The 20,328-nt window shown below is 51.0% G+C and overlaps 2 protein-coding genes across 3 annotated transcripts; both read left to right on the top strand.

Annotated features, from left to right (window-relative positions):
* Window positions 1-3,806: 3,806 nt before the first annotated feature.
* On the top strand, window positions 3,807-6,587 carry SIGMAR1 (sigma non-opioid intracellular receptor 1). The gene is made up of 4 exons (XM_019734776.2): window positions 3,807-4,088; window positions 4,222-4,422; window positions 4,553-4,645; window positions 5,491-6,587. Exons 1-4 carry the CDS (start codon window positions 3,938-3,940, stop codon window positions 5,715-5,717), a joined length of 672 nt encoding a protein of 223 aa, XP_019590335.1. The 5' UTR covers window positions 3,807-3,937; the 3' UTR covers window positions 5,718-6,587.
* A 5,606-nt stretch (window positions 6,588-12,193) lies between these two features.
* On the top strand, window positions 12,194-20,292 carry ARID3C (AT-rich interaction domain 3C). Of its 2 annotated transcripts, XM_019734751.2 has the most exons (8): window positions 12,194-12,292; window positions 13,126-13,509; window positions 15,323-15,395; window positions 17,161-17,344; window positions 17,488-17,777; window positions 18,363-18,545; window positions 18,778-18,867; window positions 19,330-20,292. In XM_019734751.2, exons 2-8 carry the CDS (start codon window positions 13,198-13,200, stop codon window positions 19,428-19,430), a joined length of 1,233 nt encoding a protein of 410 aa, XP_019590310.2. In that variant the 5' UTR covers window positions 12,194-12,292; window positions 13,126-13,197; the 3' UTR covers window positions 19,431-20,292. The 2 variants fall into 2 exon arrangements, with proteins under 2 accessions (XP_019590310.2, XP_074186757.1); XM_074330656.1 differs by lacking the exon at window positions 18,778-18,867.
* Window positions 20,293-20,328: the final 36 nt, after the last annotated feature.

Here is a 20,328-nt window from a genome sequence, read left to right as displayed (position 1 = left end):
ACATACCATCTCTATGTGCTGTAAATACTAATTAATAACTATCCTGTATCCACCAATGTAAAAGAAGTATGTGTTTCTCCATTTTACTTTTTATCCACTCCTAAAGATTTCCCCACTTTGCTTTTTCCTGCCTCCTTAATATACCACAAATGGATTTCACGTACCTCCCTTACGTTTTCTCCTTTGATTCTAAACATATAAAAAGAACTATAAAACCGGGGCGGCTGGTTGGCTCAGTTGGTTAGAGCGCGGTGCTCATAACACCAAGGTCAGCGGTTCGGTTCCCACATGGGCCAGTGAGCTGCACCCTCCACAACTAGAGTGAAAACAATGACTTGACTTGGAGCTGATGGGTCCTGGAAAAACGCACTGTTCCCCAATATTCCCCAATTTAAGAAAAAAAAAAGTGTTTTAAAAAGGAACTACAACACTGCCATTTTCCAGAGCATTTTCTCAATCTGTTGAGATTTTGCTTCTATACATGTCCTCAAAATTCAGCCCAAATAAACTCAAAGTTTCTAAAGGTGTGGACACTTTTTTCATCAACATAACCATATGTTTTCTTTTTTTCTCTCTCTCCACCCTCACTCCCCCCACCCCACACACACCAAAAACACAAGAAGTGGATGAGGTAAGAGGGCTATAAGAAAATTGAAAATGTGGAAAGGACAGGACTATCAGTAGCTCCAGCCGCCATCTGGGTGGGGTCAGGGGTGTTTACACATCCCCGTCCCTTCTCCAACTTTTCCTTGGATCAAACCAATGGGCTAATATTGAAAAAAATTCAAATTAATTCTTCCCCTGGCACTTTTAAAGAGCCATCTAAATACTGTCTGAACCTCCTTCCAATTCCACAGTGGGAAACAGAGGCCTCAAGGTCACCCAGAGGATGAGTGGCCATGCTACAATTTGAACCCAAATTTCCAGTCTCTTCCCACGACTCTAAAATTCCCCTAAGACTTTAATGATATTCAAGACAGAAATCTAGTGAACTAGAAGCTGGGCAGTAGCACGGAGGACCCTTCCCCCAAGCCAGGCCAGGCCAAGCCAGGTGTTTTGCAGCTCCTGTGCAAAAACTGGGTCATTGGTCATTTACCTAATCTCTGCCCTAGGGTCCTCTGACTGGAATCTGAAGAGGCCACTAGGTAGGGGGCAGGGAGCAGGGAGCTGAGAAAGGGTATGTGTGTGTGTTGGGGGGTAATTACCTGTCTCACTGGCTGCTCATAGTATAGGGGAAAAAGGGGGGATAGAAGATCTGCTTTTCTATTCTCTCCGCTGTCTTTGTTGTTTGAGTGACTGGATTTTGGAGGCAGCCCCATTTTCCCAAGAACACCAATGCTTCAGTGCCACTCCCTGGATCATGCCAACTAACTCCTGACCCTCTTCAAAAACATCTCTTCAGGACTATCTCCAAACTTCTCCTTTCTCTGTGTCTCTCCAAGGTCATTTTTTGGGGGAAGAAGAGAATGGCTGAGACGGGACCTATCCAGCCCTTTCCCTCCAAGATCTCAGAGGTGTAATCTCTTCTATGATATCTAGGGAAGGTGGCTGTGATCCCTAGCCCCTATTTCCCTTCCTTAGACCATCTTAAGGCTGTGGATGAGGAAGAAACTTTCTTCTACCTTTGTAGGTTCTTCAGGCTGGTCTAATTATCAAATTGAGGAGACAGATTAACAAGAGCAAACAACCAAATTTAATTACCTATGTACATATGGGAACCCCACATACATGAGACAGTCATAGACCCCTGTACATGAAAGGTTCAGAGACAGAAAGTTAAAATGAGGTATATTTGGCATTCTGAACTAATAATGAGGTAAAGCGCCTTGGTGCTTCAGATAGGAACTTATCCATTACAGGATAAGTACAGATACTCAGTAATTAGAAGTTTCCCTGCCATATCGAAAGGTCATGAAATTATTTCCGGTAATAACTCTTATTATGGGCAAGGCCCTAAATTTAAATTCTTTAAGGGAGAGATGAATTTCTCATGAGCCCACAAGGTCTCAATTGCCTTCAGCTCAAAATAACTTACATTACAAAGTGGCACATTTTAGGGAGTTCTGTTCTGAAACCCTTCAAGGCCAAAGGACAATTTGGGGTTTTGTTTGTTTGTTTTTAAATAGTGTGTGCTGGAGATTTCTGAAAGATCAAATAGGGGAACTGCACACCTAGATAGCCCCCAGAGGGCTCTGCTTGGAACAGAGAAGGAGAAGACAGATTTTTTGGCTAGTCCCTGCTAATTAGTGTTCTTAGAGAATGGTCAACTCAGGAGTGTCACAGAAACCAGAGCCAATTAAAAATAATAATTATGTTCCCTCAATTCTGCATTCTCCTCTAGCTAATCCCTTATCTTCCCCTTCTTGGCATAGTTTCTCAAAAAACAGTCCATCTTCCCAGCCTCTATACTTACTGCACAGTACACTGTAACATGTTTTTTGCTCTGTATTATTCAGGGTAAGTAATCTTAGTTGCTGTAACAACCAACTCTCAAACTCAGTGGCTTAGCACCACAGTCCATTGTGAGGGAGAAGGGGAGCTCTGTCCCATACAGCATTCTGAATTCTCCAGTAACTACTTAACTCTATGTAACTATGACCATAGATGAGGGAAAGAGAGAGAATGTAAAGAATTTCGCTGAAGATTTTAGGAACCAGACCCGGAAGTGACGCACATCATTTCTGCCTATACTTCATTAGCCAGAACACAATCACATGGCCTCATCTAACTATAGAATAGACTGTGGAATGTAACCTGGCTGCCCAAGAGCAAAAGGAAATGGATTCGTGAATGTATAGCATCATCTTTGCTACGTGCCCCTGAGAAACCTAATGACCGTTTCCCATCATTTTATTGGACCTCTCAATTATATTTGACTGTGTTGACCCTTCATTTCATCACGCTCATGTGTGAGGCCATGCTCTTCCAGTTCCCGCTCCTTTATGTTTTATTTATGTAACTAACACATATGACACCATGTGCCACGTACTAATTGTTTTATAAATATTAACTCATTTACTCTTCATTACAATGAAGGTATGTACTATGAAGTAGGTATTATACTTTCATTTGTCTCATTTTACAAATGAGAAAACTGAGTCACAGGAGTTTAAGTAACTTGCCCAAGATCACACAACTAGTGGCAGGAGCCAGGCTTTTGACCCAGACAATCCAGCTCTTTTCTTTCTTATGCCCTGCACTATGCTGCCTCTTTTCTTGCTTTTGCTTCTCTCTTTTTTCTTTAATCCCTCCCTTACCATAACCCTCAGTTGGTTTACAAAGGCCTCCTCTCACAATTTGTGTTTCAGAGGAAGAATGAATTGTAGGCCCTTAAAGAACCCACACTGTCCCTCTCTTGGGTGCCTTTGCTCTTGGAGTAGGTCTTATTGGCTGGAATGCCCTTCCCATCTCTGTTAAAGACATGGCTCAGGTGTCACCGCCTCCAGAAAGGCTTCGTCCCCAAGTTGAAGTTCGCCCACTGGCCTACAGTGCTAGCAAAGGTGGGCCTTAAGAATCACGAATGCCGGAAGGCTCTGCTTCCGGACTCGCCTATTTCACCCGTCACTGAGCACAGGGGGTAGTCCTTTCTGGATCTCACCTCCACCAACCCCTACTAGCAAGTAGGATGGCGCTCAAGAGACCCTGCATAGAGACCCTAATGTGGGCAGCTAGGAGGGCTTGGCCCCTCTCCCTTTACATCCTGCGCGAAGCGCCGCCCCACCCCTCCGCGCTCCCTGCTCCCCGCGAGGAAATGGTACAATCCGAGGGGGCGGTGCCCGGGTGCCCGGACAGTTCCGATTGGCCAGGGAGAGCCGTACCACGGCGGTGGCGGGGGAACGGGTCCTGGAGGGCGCGCCGTAGGCGAGGAGGCAGGGAGAAGCGAAGCCTCAGGTTCCAGCTCCGTCTTGTGCTGCGCTGTGTCAAGCTGCCTTCAGGGATGCAGTGGGCAGTGGGCCGGCGGTGGGTGTGGGCGGCGCTGCTCCTGGCTGCAGTGGCTGTGCTGGCCCAGGCAGTCTGGCTCTGGCTGGGCACGCAGAGCTTCGTCTTTCAGCACGAAGAGATCGCGCAGCTGGCGCGGCAGTACGCGGGTGAGCGAGTGAATGAACGGGTGGAGGGCAGGGGGCTGAGGATTTCCGGGCCGAGTTGGGGATTCCGGGGGCGTCGTTCCCAAGTTCGGGACCGGTGCTGGCCCTGATTGTGTTGTTCCTCTGCCCCCGCCAGGGCTGGACCACGAGCTGGCCTTCTCTCGGCTGATCGTGGAGCTGCGGCGGTTGCACCCAGGCCACGTGCTGCCGGATGAGGAGCTGCAGTGGGTGTTCGTGAACGCGGGTGGCTGGATGGGAGCCATGTGCCTTCTGCATGCTTCGCTGTCCGAGTATGTGCTGCTCTTCGGCACCGCCCTGGGCTCTAGCGGCCACTCTGGTCAGTGCTGGCGACGGGCCGGACTGGGAGGCTGGGGCTATACAAGGGCCCATGCCCTCCTTTCTGTTTGACCAGGCCATGCGATAGCAGAGATACCCTGCTATTCGGTGTCCATCTGATTGTCCCGCAGGGCGCTATTGGGCTGAGATCTCGGACACCATCATCTCTGGCACCTTCCACCAGTGGAGAGAGGGCACTACCAAAAGTGAGGTGTTCTACCCAGGTGGGTAGAGAGATTCTGTCGGAGAAGTGGGTCCCTTCATTCTGTGATGCCCATAGTTGGGGAAGAGAACCATGGCATGGAAAGGGGGTGTGTTGAGGGGCCCTCCCTCTGGTTCCCTTGCCCCCTAGATAAGCCACAGGTGGTTGGTTGAGGCAGGGTTGAAGGCTTTCCTGTTGCTTTCCTCTGTCAAAAGGAAACAAACATAACAGCTTCCTGTTGACCATGTGTGATTTTTATCTACCAAGACACTATTTTACTCATCCAGTATTCCAGCAGTTGTTGGGGAGACAGACAATTTCTGATTATAATTTCTCATACCTCCAAAGACAAAGCAGATAGTTGTCTTCCTTTTTTACATAGTGTGATATTGTACATAAAAAGTAGGTTTGGACTTCCAAGCAAGTTTGATGTTGACTGTTATAAGCATGGCAAGCATTGTAATTGAACAGTTAAATTTCTCAAAAAGCCTCACAAGTCTTATAACCACCCCTCTGTGTCTAACAGGCTCAGCCCAAGTTTAGCTAAATTTCTGCTTGACATGAGTGAGCCTTGGAAATGCAGACTTCCATGACTCCTGTACAGTGGCCCATGGCCAGGTGAGGTGCCGCACCTTGGCTTCCCCCAAGGGAGGACATGAGCCAGGTGATGACCCAGAGGAAAATTTAGGAGTGACCATCTTGGCCTCTTACCTCTCCAGATGGGCGACCTGGCCAGTGAGATCAGGCTTTTGCCTTTCCTTAAGCTCCCTCTCCATTACTTACTACTAGACAGCCCGTGGGCCAGGGAGGTGGCAGCAATGGAAGGGCAGGGGTAGGCTCCTAATGTTGGTGCTCCTTGTCCCCCAGGGGAGACAGTGGTGCACGGGCCTGGTGAGGCAACAGCTGTGGAATGGGGGCCAAACACATGGATGGTGGAGTATGGCCGGGGTGTAATCCCATCTACCCTGGCCTTCGCACTGGCTGACACAATCTTCAGCACCCAGGACTTCCTCACCCTGTTCTACACTCTTCGCGCTTATGCCCGGGGCCTCCGGCTTGAACTCACTACCTACCTCTTCGGCCAGGACCCCTGACCAGCCAGGCCTGAAGAAGGACCTGTGGATGGAACAGGAACGGGCAGGCTTGCACACACCCATTTGCTGGAGCCTATGTGAAAAGACAGGGACATATTCATAACATACAGATACTGAGTTCCTGGTATACAAGAAAGGACATACATGCTTATACAACCAAACACAGAGACCTGTGGGAACATATGGGACATGCATTCAGATACTGAATCCCATGTGTACAGCAGCATCATACATTCACACCCACCCAGAGAGGGAGCCCCACATATACCAAGGGGTCCAGTCATGTTCAAACACACATAACACACATGCTTGATTCACTAACTCAGGCCTTTCCAGAGCTTCCCTGCCCCTAGGCAGGGCTCTGGAGTTAGGAGTGGGGGTGGGTATTACACTCTGTCTGGGTCTGACCCCTCAACCCAGCAGCAACTGGGAGAAGAGGAGCTGCCTTTGGAGGCCCCCTTCATCTGCAGCTGTGATGCCCTTCCCCTTGATCTCCCTGTCCTCACCATATGCCTTACCCCTGTTCTGTTCCCCTGCTATGCAAGTGCCCTCATGGCCTGTCCCCTACCCTCTCAGCAACCAAGTCAGCTGGGGAACCAGAAAAATGTGGAGAATGCTGAGGTCAGGGTCCCTCCTATCCTGAAAGACCCCCATTTTTCCCTCAGGGGTAGGGAGGCTGGCCTCAGCCCAGGGCCCACCCCTGGGAAGAGGACCTGGAGAGGTGGGCCTAGTCCAAGGAGTCATCCCTGCCCTAGAGAAGGCTTTTTCTACACACACACCCATACACCCATCACAGCTTCCAGACACTGCCCTTGCTGCATTCTCTGTCCATCTTTCTCTCTGTTAATAAAGATCTGTTGAACAGTTCCATTTCTTTGTGTATCTAAGCAGCACGAAAACCTGCTAATTCCTGGAGGTCCTCAGGAAGGCCTCTCGCTTGCTGTGTGATTGAGTTTATAAGACAGTAGCTGTATACTTTAGTGTGCTCAAGAATGAGCTAGGAGGCTCATTGACTCGACAGATTACTGTGCGCAATCCCCAAAGGTCAATGATGGGTTGAGGTTTAAGGTTAGTATAGTTAATCCTCTCCACAAATTTTGAACACTGCAGTTTAAGAAATTCATGGCTGTACCGTTTGCAACAACATGGATGGACCTAAGGATATTTTGCTAAGTGAAATAAGTCAGACAGAGATAGACAAATACCATATGATCTCACACGTGGAAGCTAAAGAATAAAATAAACGAACAAACAAACCTGGGCTAGATGAAATGTGTGTCTTCTTGCCAGTGCGTCTGGAAACAGTCCTGGGAGTCCTGCCCTGGGTGGCCACGAGGTGGCAGTGTGCACCCACTTTTGAACTGAAAGAGGCCCAATTCTCCATCTTTTTTCTGAGTTTCCAGAGTACCCTGTCCATCTCCTACCCAGGAATTTCTCCCCTCCAGTCTAGCTTCTCCAGAACTCCTCACTAATGTGGAGGCTCCTGGGGGTAGGGAGCTGGCACACTATCTGGTGGTGTCTGAGGTAGGTGGGGCTGGAACTAGTGTGAGGCAAGAGAGGTGCCTCAGGTACACTCCCAGGGACCCTGCACTTGCCCTTAAATTTTGCGCCCTTGATGCCTCACTTGACTCATCCTCCTGGCCCTGCTCTGAGGTTGAGTAAGGCCCAGGCCACTCTCACTTCTTAGGATTCCTAGTATATTAAAAATGGGAGGAATATGGTTATAAAAATTGTCCCTTCTAAAAATTTGACATTCAATGAACAAAAATACAAAAGACTACATGTGTAATCATTTGGAAACAACATCCAAAGTCTAAATTTGTAGCTGTGAATGAATGTGAGGCCCAGGCAAATTGGCCTTCCTGACACACTACCACCACCATGTGGGCCATGACAAGTCCTGCTGGGACCTCTCTGGATCATGGATTGCAAGGTCAAGCCTCCAAGGATTGCTCCAGTAACCCAGCTCTTCTTCTAGACTCCACCCACGTCTATCAAGGAGACCCCAGCTCCCCTCTCATCTCCCTCTCTTTCACATAGCACTAGGTTCCCAGGCTCCTTGCCCGCTCTGTTGCTAAGTCCAGTGGTTATTTCTGCTCAGCTTTCATTTGACACAATCACTCTTAAAATACTTTTGGTTTCCAGTACACTACTCCCTTGCCTTCTTTGCTAGATCTTTCTTACCTGTTAAAGCTCTGACTTCCCAGTATTTAATCTTCAGATTTCTCTGTCTACACAAGTGATCTGAATCATTCCAAGACTTTAGATACCATTTATATGTCTTTACCCCCCAGTTTTATTGAGATATAATTGACATAATTAGTTTAAGGTATACAGTGTAATGATATATGTATATATAGCAAAATGATTGCCACAATAAATTTAGTTAACATCACCTCACAGTTATAAATTCTTTTTTTCTTGTGATAAGAACTTTCAGGATCTACACTCTTAGCAACTTTCAAATATACAATATAGTATTGTTAACTATAGTCACTATGCTGTACATTACATCCCCCGGACTTATTTATCTTATAACTGGAAGTTTGTACCTTTTGTCCACCTTCACCCATATCTCCCACCCTGGTCCTCGATCATCCACCAATCTGTTCTGTTTCAATTAGTTTCTTGTGACTTTGTTTAGATACCATTATAATTGAGAACATATAGTATTTGTCTTTCTCTAGCCAATTTATTTCATTTAGCATAATGCCCTCAAAGATAAATAGATGAAAATGTGGTATGCATACATATAATGGAATATTATTCAACCATAAAAAGGGGAATCCTGCCATTTGCTTCTACATGGATGGACCTTGAAGACCATCTATATGTGGTGACTCCTAATTGTCTCAGTGTAAACCTCTTTTCTGAGCTCTATATATCAACTTCAGGTATCCGACTATCTCCATCTCTACCTGATATCTCCACCTGGTTGTCTAATTGGCATCTCAAACTTAAAATGTCCTACACAAGCTGATTTCTCCCAATCCTGCACCTCTTGCAGTCTTTACTATCTCAGTTAAGGATACCTCCATTTACCTACCTGCCCAAGCCAAAAACCTTGGAGTCATCTTGGATACCTCTTATTCTTTCACATCCCATATTCAAGACATCAACAGATCCTGTCAGTTTCATCTTTGAAACATCGAGAATATGACCACTTGTTACCTCCACAGCTACTACCCTGGTCCAAACCACCATCATCTTTTGCCTGGATTACTGCAGTGGACTCCTGCTTGATCCTCATGTCTGCATCCAGTGTGGAGGTTTCTCCACACAACAGCCAGACAGCCTTTCACTCTGCTCAGACATTTCCATCAGCTTCCCGTCTCATCCAGTCCTTTTACTTCCTCCAGGTACCTACTCCAAGGCCCATGTTATCTCTCACCATTCATTCACCTCGTCCACAGTTTTAGCCCAGTGGCCTCTTTGCTTTTCTTCTGACACATCAAATAAACTTCCACCTTAGGATATTTGCACCAGCTACTCTGCCTGCAACGTTCTTCTCTAGGTAACTGCATGGCTTTATTCCTCCCCTCCAATTCCTGCTCAGTGAGTCCTTCCCTTAACGTGTGTAATAACAGCCCTTCTGTGGTGTTTTTAATATACTTCCATAAAAGTTTTGAAATTCCTCCCTTCAACAGGTAAAGCCTAATTCCCTTACCTTTGAATGTGGGCTGGACTTAGTTATGTGCTTTTAACAAATATTATATGGCAGAAGTGACAGTGTGTAACTTCCAAGACTAGGCCATAAAAGCCTAGTCGCTGCCTCTTTAGTCTCTTGGATTACTATATCTGGGGGAAATCAACTGCCATGTTGGAAAGACACTCAGGCATGAAGTCTCCTGTGAAGAGGTCCACCTGGGGAGAACAGCCTCCTCCCAACAGCCATGTGAGTGAGCCATCCTGGAAGTGGATCCTACTGTCCCAGTCAAGCCTTCAGACGACTGCAGCTGTAGCCAACATTTTTAGTACAATCTCACGAGAGACAGTAAGTGAGAACCACCCAGCTAAGCCACTCTCAAATTCCTGATCCACAGAATTGTGAGATCAAATAAATGTTTGTTATTTTAAGCTGCTAAGTTTGAGTGTAATTTGTTACGCAGTAATAGGTAACTAATACACCCTTCCCTTTCTGTCCCCCCAACCCAGAGTTTTTTTTTGTTGTTGTTGTTGTTTTTTCATTTTATTTACCATCATCTGGCACACTATATATTTCCCCTACTGGAATTATATACCATTATTATAGGGACTTTATTTACTACTGTGTCCAACAGTGCCTGGTATAAAGTAGGTCTCAGTAAATATATGTTGTATGAATGGAGGTCTAGGTCTGTCTTTTTCTCTGTAAGATATAAGGTTAGATGAGGGTTGTGTGTGTGTGTGAGAGACAGCCCTTCCTCTTCACAGATGAGGAGAGACATAAGCCAGGGCCCAGTCAGGCTTATTCCTTCCCCTTAGCCCTTTCCAGTTGTAGCTCTCCAGGTTCAAACGCCAAAGGAGGGTTTACTATGCTTGATTCTTTTTCTTTTGGGAGTAGCTGCCCAGTTCCTTGTCCCTCTCCTCCCCCTCAGCCCCCTGAAGAGCAATCTCCAAACCCTCAGAACTGGAATTTCCTGAATCCAATTCCTACTTTTCCAAGAGGAATCTTATCATCTACCTCCCTCCAGGTACCTCTTTTCTGAGCAGTCAGGGGATGCTGTGGGGAAAGAGCAAGCTGGGCACAGGAAGCCCACAAATCTCTAACCTCTCCCCTCTAGTCCCCCAGGAGGTCCCCAGGGCACGTTTGTCTGCCGCTGCCCATTCACTGATTCTCCCCTGTGGGCCTGGCCTCAGAGAGAGGTGAGCAGAGGAAAGGGCTTGACTTTGCCCCAGGAGAACTCACCACACAAAGCCATGTGGGAGGGGGCATCAGTACTGAAGGTGGTTGGATTACCAAGGCTTCCTGGTGGGAAGAGTATCTGACACCTTCAGGCCTGAAATCTGACTGGGAGGGCACTAGAGTGAGCCAAAGGTGTGAGCAGGACTGAACCTTCTCGTGGCCAGGGGTGGACCAGAGAGAACAAGGACGTAGTGCCACAGTGGGAGCCGGGCTTGGGACAAGGGTGAAGGCTGGAGATAGGGAGAGCCAGACAGGTGTCACCTATCACAAGATCCTAGTGAGAAGAGCTGGTGGCCCAGGCCAGAGCAAGCTGGGTCTAAGAGGAGGGAACTTGTTAGGAGAGGATGGGGGAGGAGAGAGGAAGCAAAAGTCACACCTGAATTTCTGTCTCCTGGAGGAATCTTGGCCCTGGGACGAATCTTGCCTCCCTGGGTATGAAGTCAGGGGATGGTCCCGAGTTTGGGTTTGACATAGGAATTTCACACCCATGCCAGGTGTCACCACTGCAGATACATGTTGTTCTCTCACACACTTGGCATCACCTCTGGGTAGCCCTCCTGCTTTTGGTGAGTTGATTCCCTTGGGTACAGGAAGAAACTAGGGGATGTATGAGGGTGCCTGAGAAACGTTGGCTCCAGGCTGCTCAAAGGAGAAATTGTGACCTCCCATCAGGACCCCCAAATAAGGAACAGCATCTCAGCATCTGGGGGATAACTTGGGGTAGGGTGGGCCTGAATCAGTTGGCTGAAGGGGTCTAGAGATATAACCTGGGGAGTCATGCACACATGGGTGAAGGAAGTATGTGAAGATGGGCAAAACGCTGATCACTGCTGAAATACTGTAACTCACTCTTCTTGTGTACATGTTTGACGATGCCCATAATAGAACGTCAAAAGAGCTAAAAACTGTGTGGCTGTGTATCTCCATGTGGCATGTGTAGCCTGCTGCGGGTGTGGAATCAGCTCAGAGACCTCTGAGTGTGTGTGCAGAGGTGTGTGAGTCCACCATGTGCATGTCTTGTGCAAACTGCAGCGTGCATGCAGCTGGGGACAGCACCTGGGCAGGGCAGGGTGGGGGGGAGTTTCAATTCAGTCCAGGCCCCCTCCACACTCACCCCAGCATGCTGAAAAGTGATTCCCCTCATGATCACAGGCCATGGGTGCTTTAGTGTCCCTGTAATCAAGTATGTGAGACTGGGCAGCTGTGTGCCTGAACTTGTGACAGGGTGTGCTGGTGTGTGAACACAGCTGTTTGTGTGTGAGTGTCAGGCACTGAGTGTGGGTGTGTGGGGCGCAACTTGTGAGGTTGGGCAGGGCCCTGGTCCCAAGTCCAGTGGCGGTGGACTCCTCACTCTCCTTTGCAAGGTTCCCTGCAGCTCTCCAGCGCCCCCTCCTCGAATCTAGCTGTGTGGAGAGTGGGAGACACCTGTTGGGGGGCTGGGAGTGGCAGAGCCCACCCGGGCCTCTCCCCGCTCTGTCCCCGCCCGCCCTGCCCCGCTCGTGTCCCGCCCCCGCGGCTGCCGCCAGCAGAGCAGTGTGAGCGCACGGCGACCAGAGGAGCGCACCGCGGCAGGAGCGCACAGCTGGGGACCCCGAGCGAGGAACCGAGCGGAAGCAGGGGCCACCCAAGAGGCGGGCGGAGCAGAGGGAAAGCCGTGGAGACGCCGGGGGCAGCGGGTCGCGCCAGGCTGGTGAGTGCGGCCGCAGGGTGCCGGGAGCCACAGAGCGAGCGTCGAGACCCCGTCGTCCCCTGCCCTCCCAGTCCCGTCTCTGTCCCAGGCTTTGCCCCCGCTGCCCTCTATCCTCGCGCCTCCTCGGTTCTAGTCCTCTGCGTCTCGGCGTCTGTTTTCCCCTCTGTCTCTCTGACCCCTCTATTTACTGTTTCACCCTATCTCTTTCTAATCTCTCTCTTCTGTCCCCTGCGGCGTTGGTCTTTCCTGTTCTCTCTCAACCAGTCTCACCAATTATCTCTGTCTCCGTCTCTGTCTTTGGACTGCCTGTCACTCAGGTCTTTGATATTTATCTCTTGCTCCTCTCTCTCTTCCCTTCCCTGTCTCTCTATCCAGTATTTCTATCAATCTCATCTCTCCCCATCTCTGTATCTCCATTCTTGTCTCTGCCTGATATCTCTGTCTCTCTCCATCTTGGTCCCTCTCGGTCTGTCTCTCCTCATCTCTGTCTCTCCTTGTCCCTCTGTCCCATCTCCATTTCTGTGTTCATATCTCCCTGTCATTGTCTCTCTCTGTCAGATCCTCTCGCTCTCCTCCATCTCTCTCTGTTTCTTGGTCCTTGTCACCCTTTTTGATCTGCCTAGTCTCTACCTGTCCTCAGTCAATACCCATTTCTGTCTCTCTGGCTCTGTCTCTCTTGCTTTTTCTACCTTTCTGTCAATCTCTGGGAAAGCGATCTTTCTACCTTTTTCCTTATGGCCACCCTGCACTTCCCTGAATCCATGACCACCTCCCCTTGTGTTGAGGGTTGTGGGGGTACCAGGGCCCAGCACCCATAATTCCCTCCCCAACAGGCGGCCCTTTCCTCGGGGCCCCGCCTGGTGCCAGCACCCCCACCAGCGGGGGGACTGCGCCTGGAAGCTGTAATGGAGGCCCTGCAGAGGCAGCAGGCAGCCCGACTGGCCCAGGGGGTGGGGCCATTGGTCCCTCCCCGCCCACCACCACCAAGGCCTCCCTTGCCTGGCCCCCGGATTCTGCAGGCCCCTGAAGGGGCTCTGGGGGAGGTTGGGGCTGAGGAAGAAGAGGATGCTGAAGAGGATGAGGATGAGGAGGAAGCTGGAGCAGAGGAGGAGGCAGCCAAGGAGAGCTGTCCAGGGACCGGGGGCCCCAGCTCTCCTTCCAACCAGCCCCCTGGACCTCATCCCCACGAGTGGACCTACGAGGAACAGTTCAAGCAGGTAGGACCCCCTCACTGCCAGGCCCTCTCCTCTTCTTCCAGTCAGGGCAAAAGCAGAGCCAGGTGATTAGTAGCCCACCCACGCCCACTGCCCTCTGCAGGATGGGAAGACAGAGACACAGACCTGGAGGGAGACAGTGGAAAAACAGAAGAAGGGAGAGACAGACACCTGGAGACACAGAAAGAAGTAGGCACACACTAAGAGCTGCAGAAGACACCCAGAAACGTAGAGGCTGACAGATTAGAGTTTCTTGGAGAAGCTGGAAGGGAAAGTGGGAGGGGTGTAGGCGCCTTCAAGAATTCTTTTTGGGGGGGGGGATCTGGGGACTGGAGATTCCAGTGCCAGCACCATCTTACCCTAACTTCTTACACATCAAGTCACAAGGTCATATTCCAGTGACAGTGGGGGTGTCCTGGGTTGCCTACTTCTGTCTTTGGTAGCAGAATAGAGGTTGCCACTCCTTTGGCAAGCTGATACCCCCCTCATCTGTTCCATGTTACATTCCCCCAATCCAAATCCTCTCCCTGGCCTGAGTTCTATGGGTGACAGTTCTCAGCCTGTGAAGGTCACTACAGGTAGTGTGACTAATGGGCCCCTGTGCTGCTGGGAATGACAAGATCTTACTCATAGGGCCTCATTTGAGGTTCTTCCTCCCTGCGGAACCCATCTGGATGTTATTCTAAGGCACTACTCCAGGCTGTCACTATGAAGGTATACCACAGGGTGGTGACTCTAGGTGTGCTGTTCTGGTGGCGTTACCCATAGGGTGTTGTTGGTCTTGGGTCTTTTCCAGAAGTGTTCATCTTTGGCTAGTACTCTGTGGCATTAGTGTAAAAAGGAGTGTTACTCAGGCTCTGTTACTCTGGAGATGTAGCTCTAGCGACTGTTTCTCCTGTGTATAATACTGGGGGTTACTATTTGGAGAGTGTGTGTTACTTGTGAGCATCCATCTAAGATTTAGGGTTCAGTTCTTGTGGGAGCATAGCTCTAAAGGTGAATTTCAAGGGTTTGTTACTCATGGGTGTTTTTTACTGAGAGTTCTTATTGGGGGATAGAGTGTTACCTATGGGTGTTACTCAGGGATTGGGTAAATGACTTACTGTAGGGATTATTCCTCATGGGTGGTATTTGGGAGATGATAATGGAGCTGGGGCTCCAGGTGACTGGGAATATGTGGGATGATCCCATGGGCCCTTCAAGTCCTGATCCCACAGATCTGGGTGGTGCAGGACCATAGCCTCTGTGACAACCTCTGTAGTGGGCAGCTCACTGTTCCTGGAAGGAGATCAGACCAGAAGGTGGGCTGAGGGGCCCCAGGTTTCAATCCAGGAGATTCTGAGCATCCATCCTGCCTGAGGGAAGGGTTAGAGGCATCTCTGCCCCTCATCCCCAGCCCTGGCACATAGAGAGGTGAATAGCAAGAAGCCCTTGCAGGAATGAACAAGAGTGAATGAGTGCTTCAGATATGTCAGTTTCCTCAGTGTGCACCACAGCCCCAGCCTGACTTCCTCCCTAGGGCTCTGTGCATGTCCTGGAGGACAGGCTGAGCCTCCCAGCTTCCTCTCTTTTCCTATTCCCCAGATGGGTAGTTTAAACTGCGCAGGGTACCACTAACCAGTAGAGGGTCTCTGTATGTATTACAAAAAGGTGCCCCTACTATTCCCAGGGGTGGAGAGCCTAATGTCTGGGAGTTCACATTTCGGATCCTATGTACCCCTTCAGCTGGGGACCCTTATTCAGGGTACAACCTGAGTTGGGGTCCCAAGGGGAGGGGGGTCAGCAGAGCTGGAAAATGACCTCAGTCCTTCCTCAGCTGTACGAGCTCGATGCAGACCCCAAGAGGAAGGAATTTCTGGATGACCTGTTTAGCTTCATGCAGAAGAGGGGTGAGTGGGGTGATGTAAGGGAAGACCCCCACTTAACCAGGTTTGAGGATGGGAGACCTCAGGGTTTAGTTCCCAGGTTGGGTCCTCTCTGCAGAGGCCTGAGTTTGGCAGCACCTATCTTTTGGGCCCCCAATAGCATCTTTAACCTCTGACCCTGCCCTCCTCCTCCACCTAGCGATTAATTAGTGGCCAGCCCACTGGCAGGTTAATGAGTGTGGGATCAATTGGGAAGGTGGGAAGAACTGGTTAGGGGCTGGCTTGGGGTGTGGGGTGGTTCCCAGGACTAGGGGGCTGGGAGTGCCTCGGTCCTCTTTTGCTGACCCTTCCTCCAGCCTTGTCTCTCCTCAGTTTCTCATTGCTTCAGGCAGGGGACACCCAATGTACTCTACAGCAGGAAGGACGGGGCTTAGACTAAAGGAAGGACTTTCCAGTGGGTAGCCTGGGGACCATATGAGTTGGGACTGTGGAGGAGGAGGAATTCCTTTCCAGGAATCTCAGAGCTAAAAAAGAATGCAAGAAGGGTCCAGGAGGGGATCAGGGTGAGCGGCAGTCCATCACTTAGGCTTCTCCCCAGATTCATGGGTCGGAAGACTGACTCATTATCTCTCTCTCTACAAAGCTAATTAACTCACTCTGAGCTTGGCCTGATAAGCTGCTAATTAACTGGCTGCACTGCTCCCCCCCTCCCTTAGTGCAGCTGCTGGCCAAAGTCCCTCGGGCCCCCACACCAGGCCCAGCACCCCTTTCCCATCCATTCCTAACCAGAGACCCTGAGTGGGGCCACAGATCCTTCAGCTCCCCAGGTACACCTAGTCCCAGTGTACCCTCCCTGCCCCTTCCTCGAGGTCTCCCCTCCACTGGGGTTTGGGGTAGCTTGGTCTGAGCACACCCCAGCACTCCCTCCCCTCAGGCCCCAAGCTCAGCCTCTCTCGGGTCCCTGCCTCCTCTGCAGGGGGAGGAGGTCCCGCTGGGCCGATAATTTCCCCCCATTAATCAGGCCGCAGCTAATTGTTCGGGTCCAAAGGCGGCAGCGGAAGGGGACGGGATCGGTAAGGAATTAACTGGGGCCCATCGCTCAGCGCAGACAGGACCCTTTGTCAGGACTGGCCGGCGGGGGCGGCGCGGGCTGCGGAGTTGGCGAGCCGAGGCAGGGGCTGCTTTTTCTCCCATCCACCATCCTTGGGTCTCAGGCAGCCACCCCTAGCCGCTGCTTAGGGGAGTCCAGCTCTTCAGCACTGTCAGGAAGTCCTTCCTACGGTCTACCACAGGGGCCGGCAAACTACGTAAGACCAGATTTAGCCGCCTGCGAGATAAGAATGGCTACTGTATTTTTAAATAATGTAAAAAAAACTAAAAGATGAATAACATTTCCAGATGTGTGAAATTCGAATTTCAGAATCTGTAAATAAAGTTTTATTGGAACACAGTGGCGCCCTTTAAATATCCTCCATACGTAGCCCCTTTCAGGCTCCAAGAACAGAGTGGAGTAGCTCTGAAGAGACCGCTCGGCCCACAAAGCATAAAACATTTGCCATCGGGCCCTTCACAGAGCAAGTTTGCCGACCCCTGGTCTGGCCTCCAGTCCCTCCTGCTACAATGGAGGCCCCACCCCTCCTTTTTCCCCGCCTTTTCCGCGGTCCCGCCCTGTACCCGGGCCTCATCTTGGCAGCGCCTCGGCCAGGCAGCCGACTCCTTCAGTCCCCAAGGATGCCCGCAGACAGGGTCTTGGTCTAGGTGTCCTGACTCTTTACCCAACCCCCGCCAGGGACTCCAGTGAACCGTGTGCCCATCATGGCGAAGCAGGTACTGGACCTGTACGCGCTGTTTCGCCTGGTGACGGCCAAAGGCGGCCTGGTGGAAGTCATCAACCGCAAGGTGTGGCGGGAGGTCACGCGCGGCCTCAGCCTTCCCACCACCATCACGTCGGCCGCCTTCACTCTACGCACCCAGTGAGGCCAGGCGCGCGGGGGTGAGGGTGGGGGGACGCGGGGAACAAGGCGCGGGAGCCGGGGCCTCGGTGCATGGCGAGCCCCCGGGAGAGTGTCCGGATGTGGGGCTTGATCTGCGGGTCCAGCACACCATCCGCCCCTAGGTACATGAAGTACCTGTACCCATACGAGTGCGAGACGCGGGCGCTCAGCTCCCCTGGGGAGCTCCAGGCTGCCATCGACAGCAACCGGCGCGAGGGCCGTCGTCAAACTTACACCGCCGCCGCGCTCTTCGGCTTGGCGGGGCCGCCCCCTCGGGGCACTGCAGCTCCCACCGCGGGTCATGGCCCCGCCCCGCCCGCTCCCACGCCCGGCACCCGGCCCTCCCAGGGCTCTGCCTCGGGTCTGCCAGCACACGCCTGCGCACAGCTGAGCCCGAGCCCCATTAAGAAAGGTGTGAGGGGGGAGGGGCTCAGATGGGGGGGGGGGTGTCTCTGGTCTCCGACACCTAGGGGGTTGCTGAAATATAGGGAACATTAAAATGTGGGGACTCTGAAATGTGGGAGGCATTGAGGTATGGGGGAAGTGAGGACTGATGGGGCACTGAGACGGTGCACTCTCTAAAGTTGAAGGGTCCTGAGGTTTGGGATCAATGAAGCCTTGATCCCAAGGCTTGAAGAAGCCTTGAAGCTCTGCAGTATGGGGCTGAATCATTTCAGGTCCTTTATCCAGAGCAGGTCCATTCCACGTCTGTCCACCCAGGGTTCCTATTTTCATGTGGTTTGTGCCTCCTGTGACCTGAATTTTTTAACAACGGAGAGCAAGGAAATCCCTCAAAGTATCTTGGACCAACCTAAACGTATATTGGACCTGTGGGGCTCTCCAGCTTCAGAGCGTCTAGGCTGACTCTGCATGGGAATAGAGATTGAACTTGGTGCTTGAGCTTGGGTGACCTCCCTTAGTTCCAGGCCTGGGGGGTGAACCAAATGCAGAGACTGAGTGGATTGGGCCAGGGGAGCTGAATGACCTGTTCTTCCAGAGGAGACTGGAATTCCAACCCCTCGACTGGCACTACCTGTGGGTCTGGCCTTGGGACCTGCACGAGAGAAGTTGGCACCAGAGGAGCCTCCAGAGAAGAGGGCTGTGCTAATGGGGCCCATGGACCCACCTCGACCTGGTGCACCCCCTGGTTTCCTGCCTCGGGACAAGGTTCCCCTAAGGGGTGAGGAGGGGCTTTGTTGCTGATAGCGCTTTGAGCCTGTGTACTGTGGGAGGACAGACCCATCACCTGATAGGCGTTGGAGGTGGGACAGATAGATCCCATAATAGACAACTGTGTCATTACAGGTGTGGGCTGAAGTAGAATGGGGGCTGTCTATAGGGATGGAGGGGGGAGCTTGTAAGTGCGAAGTCTGATTCCCAAAAATGTGACTCCTCTGCCCCCTCCTGGACAGAAGAGCCGCTGGATGGGCCTCTCAATCTGGCAGGCAGTGGTATCAGCAGTATCAACATGGCCCTAGAGATCAACGGGGTAGTCTACACTGGTATGGGTACTGCAGGCTGTCTATACTGGCATGAGGTCAGGGGTATTTACATTGGCATGGGGATTTTAGACTTTTTCTACTAGCATGAGGTTCAGGGATATCCAAACTTGCATGGATAACATGGGGTTCAGGGGATTGCTACACTGGCATGGGTTAAAGGGGGTTAAATGGCATGAGGTCCAAGGCATGACCTGTCTGGCATGGGTACCATGGGGTGACTGCCTTGTCATGGGCTAAGTATTACTGTAAATATTTGTTGCTTACTTGTTTGAGGGTATCTGTATCTGTATTGGCATAGGAGCCTCTAACTGACCCAAAGGGCTTGTCCTCTTTGGTTTGTAGCAGGGGTATGTGTGTGGTGTTCTAGCAATTAGGACACTGACTTTTGTTTTATTCTTTGTCCATGCCCTACCCCACTGTGCTTCTGCTTGCCCTCTACCATCTCCTCACCCTTTTTACCAGGCATCCTCTTTGCCCGCCGCCAGCCTGTGCCAGCTTCCCAGGGCCCAACCAACCCTGCACCTCCGCCTCCTACAGGGCCTCCTTCCGGCGCCTCACCCTGAGAGCTTCAACTTGGAATTAAGAGTCCCAGACCCTTTGCTGGGGGGGGAGGGAGACACCCCTCCACCTTGACCCTTACAGGGTGCCTACTCTAGGACCCAGCCCTGGGAGGTGACCACTCCCTGCTATGCCATGTGGACTTGAAGCCAAAGAGTTCTGTTTTGATGTTACATCTACCTCATTGCAATGGGAGGGCACCTCCTTCCAGGCCATCTCCAGCAGCATCTACCAAAGAGTTCTGCCCTCAGTAACTCCCATCATCTCCTCACGTGTCCTCATGTGTCCCTGTGTCAATGCCATCTCTAGGACCCTACCTCTCCGAATAGACCTGCTTCTTCTTTTCAGGAGCCAGATGAAGGGTTGGGTTGGGATGTTGTGAAGGAGATGTCCCTCAGGTCACACTTGGATAATAAAGCTGCAGTCCCTCCCTCCCTAGTGACTCTTTTCCTTCTTGTTTGGGTCTGGGGCTTGGGGAGGGATTATATGGTATACACAGGCTGCTTTGGGGCAAAGGGTTCTCAGAAGGGAAGACAGACTAGCAAAGGTCCATAAGAGTAGATAGAGTTCGGTCTCATGAATCAGATTTCCTGGGTTCAAATCACGATTCTGTCACTATATTGCTGAGTGGCCCTTGGCAAGACACTTAATCGCTTAAACCATAGAAGACTCCAAAAGATTATGGTATGTTGGGGGACCTCCCACCGATCTATGGGAATGGACCAATCCTGGAATAATGGGTGTATTTATATATGCAGCTTCGGGGATTGGGGTAGTAAAACCTCTTTGGTACCCTGAAATTAGAAGAAGAAAGGCAAAGGTTATCTTGACAAGCAGAAGCTGGAAGCAAGGGTAAGGCCTAACAGGTGGCCGTTGCCTAGGTAACCAGACAGCGTTTGACAT

This window comes from Rhinolophus sinicus, linkage group LG04, assembly GCF_036562045.2.
Source record: "Rhinolophus sinicus isolate RSC01 linkage group LG04, ASM3656204v1, whole genome shotgun sequence".
NCBI lineage: Eukaryota > Metazoa > Chordata > Mammalia > Chiroptera > Rhinolophidae > Rhinolophus > Rhinolophus sinicus.
Note: the sequence above shows the minus strand (reverse complement) of the source record. Positions and strands in the feature narration are given on the sequence as shown.

What these genes read in the sequence shown, in the direction of transcription:
- SIGMAR1 (XM_019734776.2), top strand. Translation starts at nt 3,938, where the DNA reads ATGCAGTGGGCAGTGGGCCGGCGGTGGGTGTGGGCGGCGCTGCTCCTG. An exon ending in GGGCTCTAGCGGCCACTCTG is followed by an intron (nt 4,423 to 4,552) that starts GTCAGTGCTGGC and finishes ATTGTCCCGCAG; the next exon opens with GGCGCTATTGGGCTGAGATC. An exon ending in AAGTGAGGTGTTCTACCCAG is followed by an intron (nt 4,646 to 5,490) that starts GTGGGTAGAGAG and finishes CTTGTCCCCCAG; the next exon opens with GGGAGACAGTGGTGCACGGG.
- ARID3C (XM_019734751.2), top strand. Translation starts at nt 13,198, where the DNA reads ATGGAGGCCCTGCAGAGGCAGCAGGCAGCCCGACTGGCCCAGGGGGTG. An exon ending in GCCTTCACTCTACGCACCCA is followed by an intron (nt 17,345 to 17,487) that starts GTGAGGCCAGGC and finishes ATCCGCCCCTAG; the next exon opens with GTACATGAAGTACCTGTACC. An exon ending in GGACAAGGTTCCCCTAAGGG is followed by an intron (nt 18,546 to 18,777) that starts GTGAGGAGGGGC and finishes CCTCCTGGACAG; the next exon opens with AAGAGCCGCTGGATGGGCCT.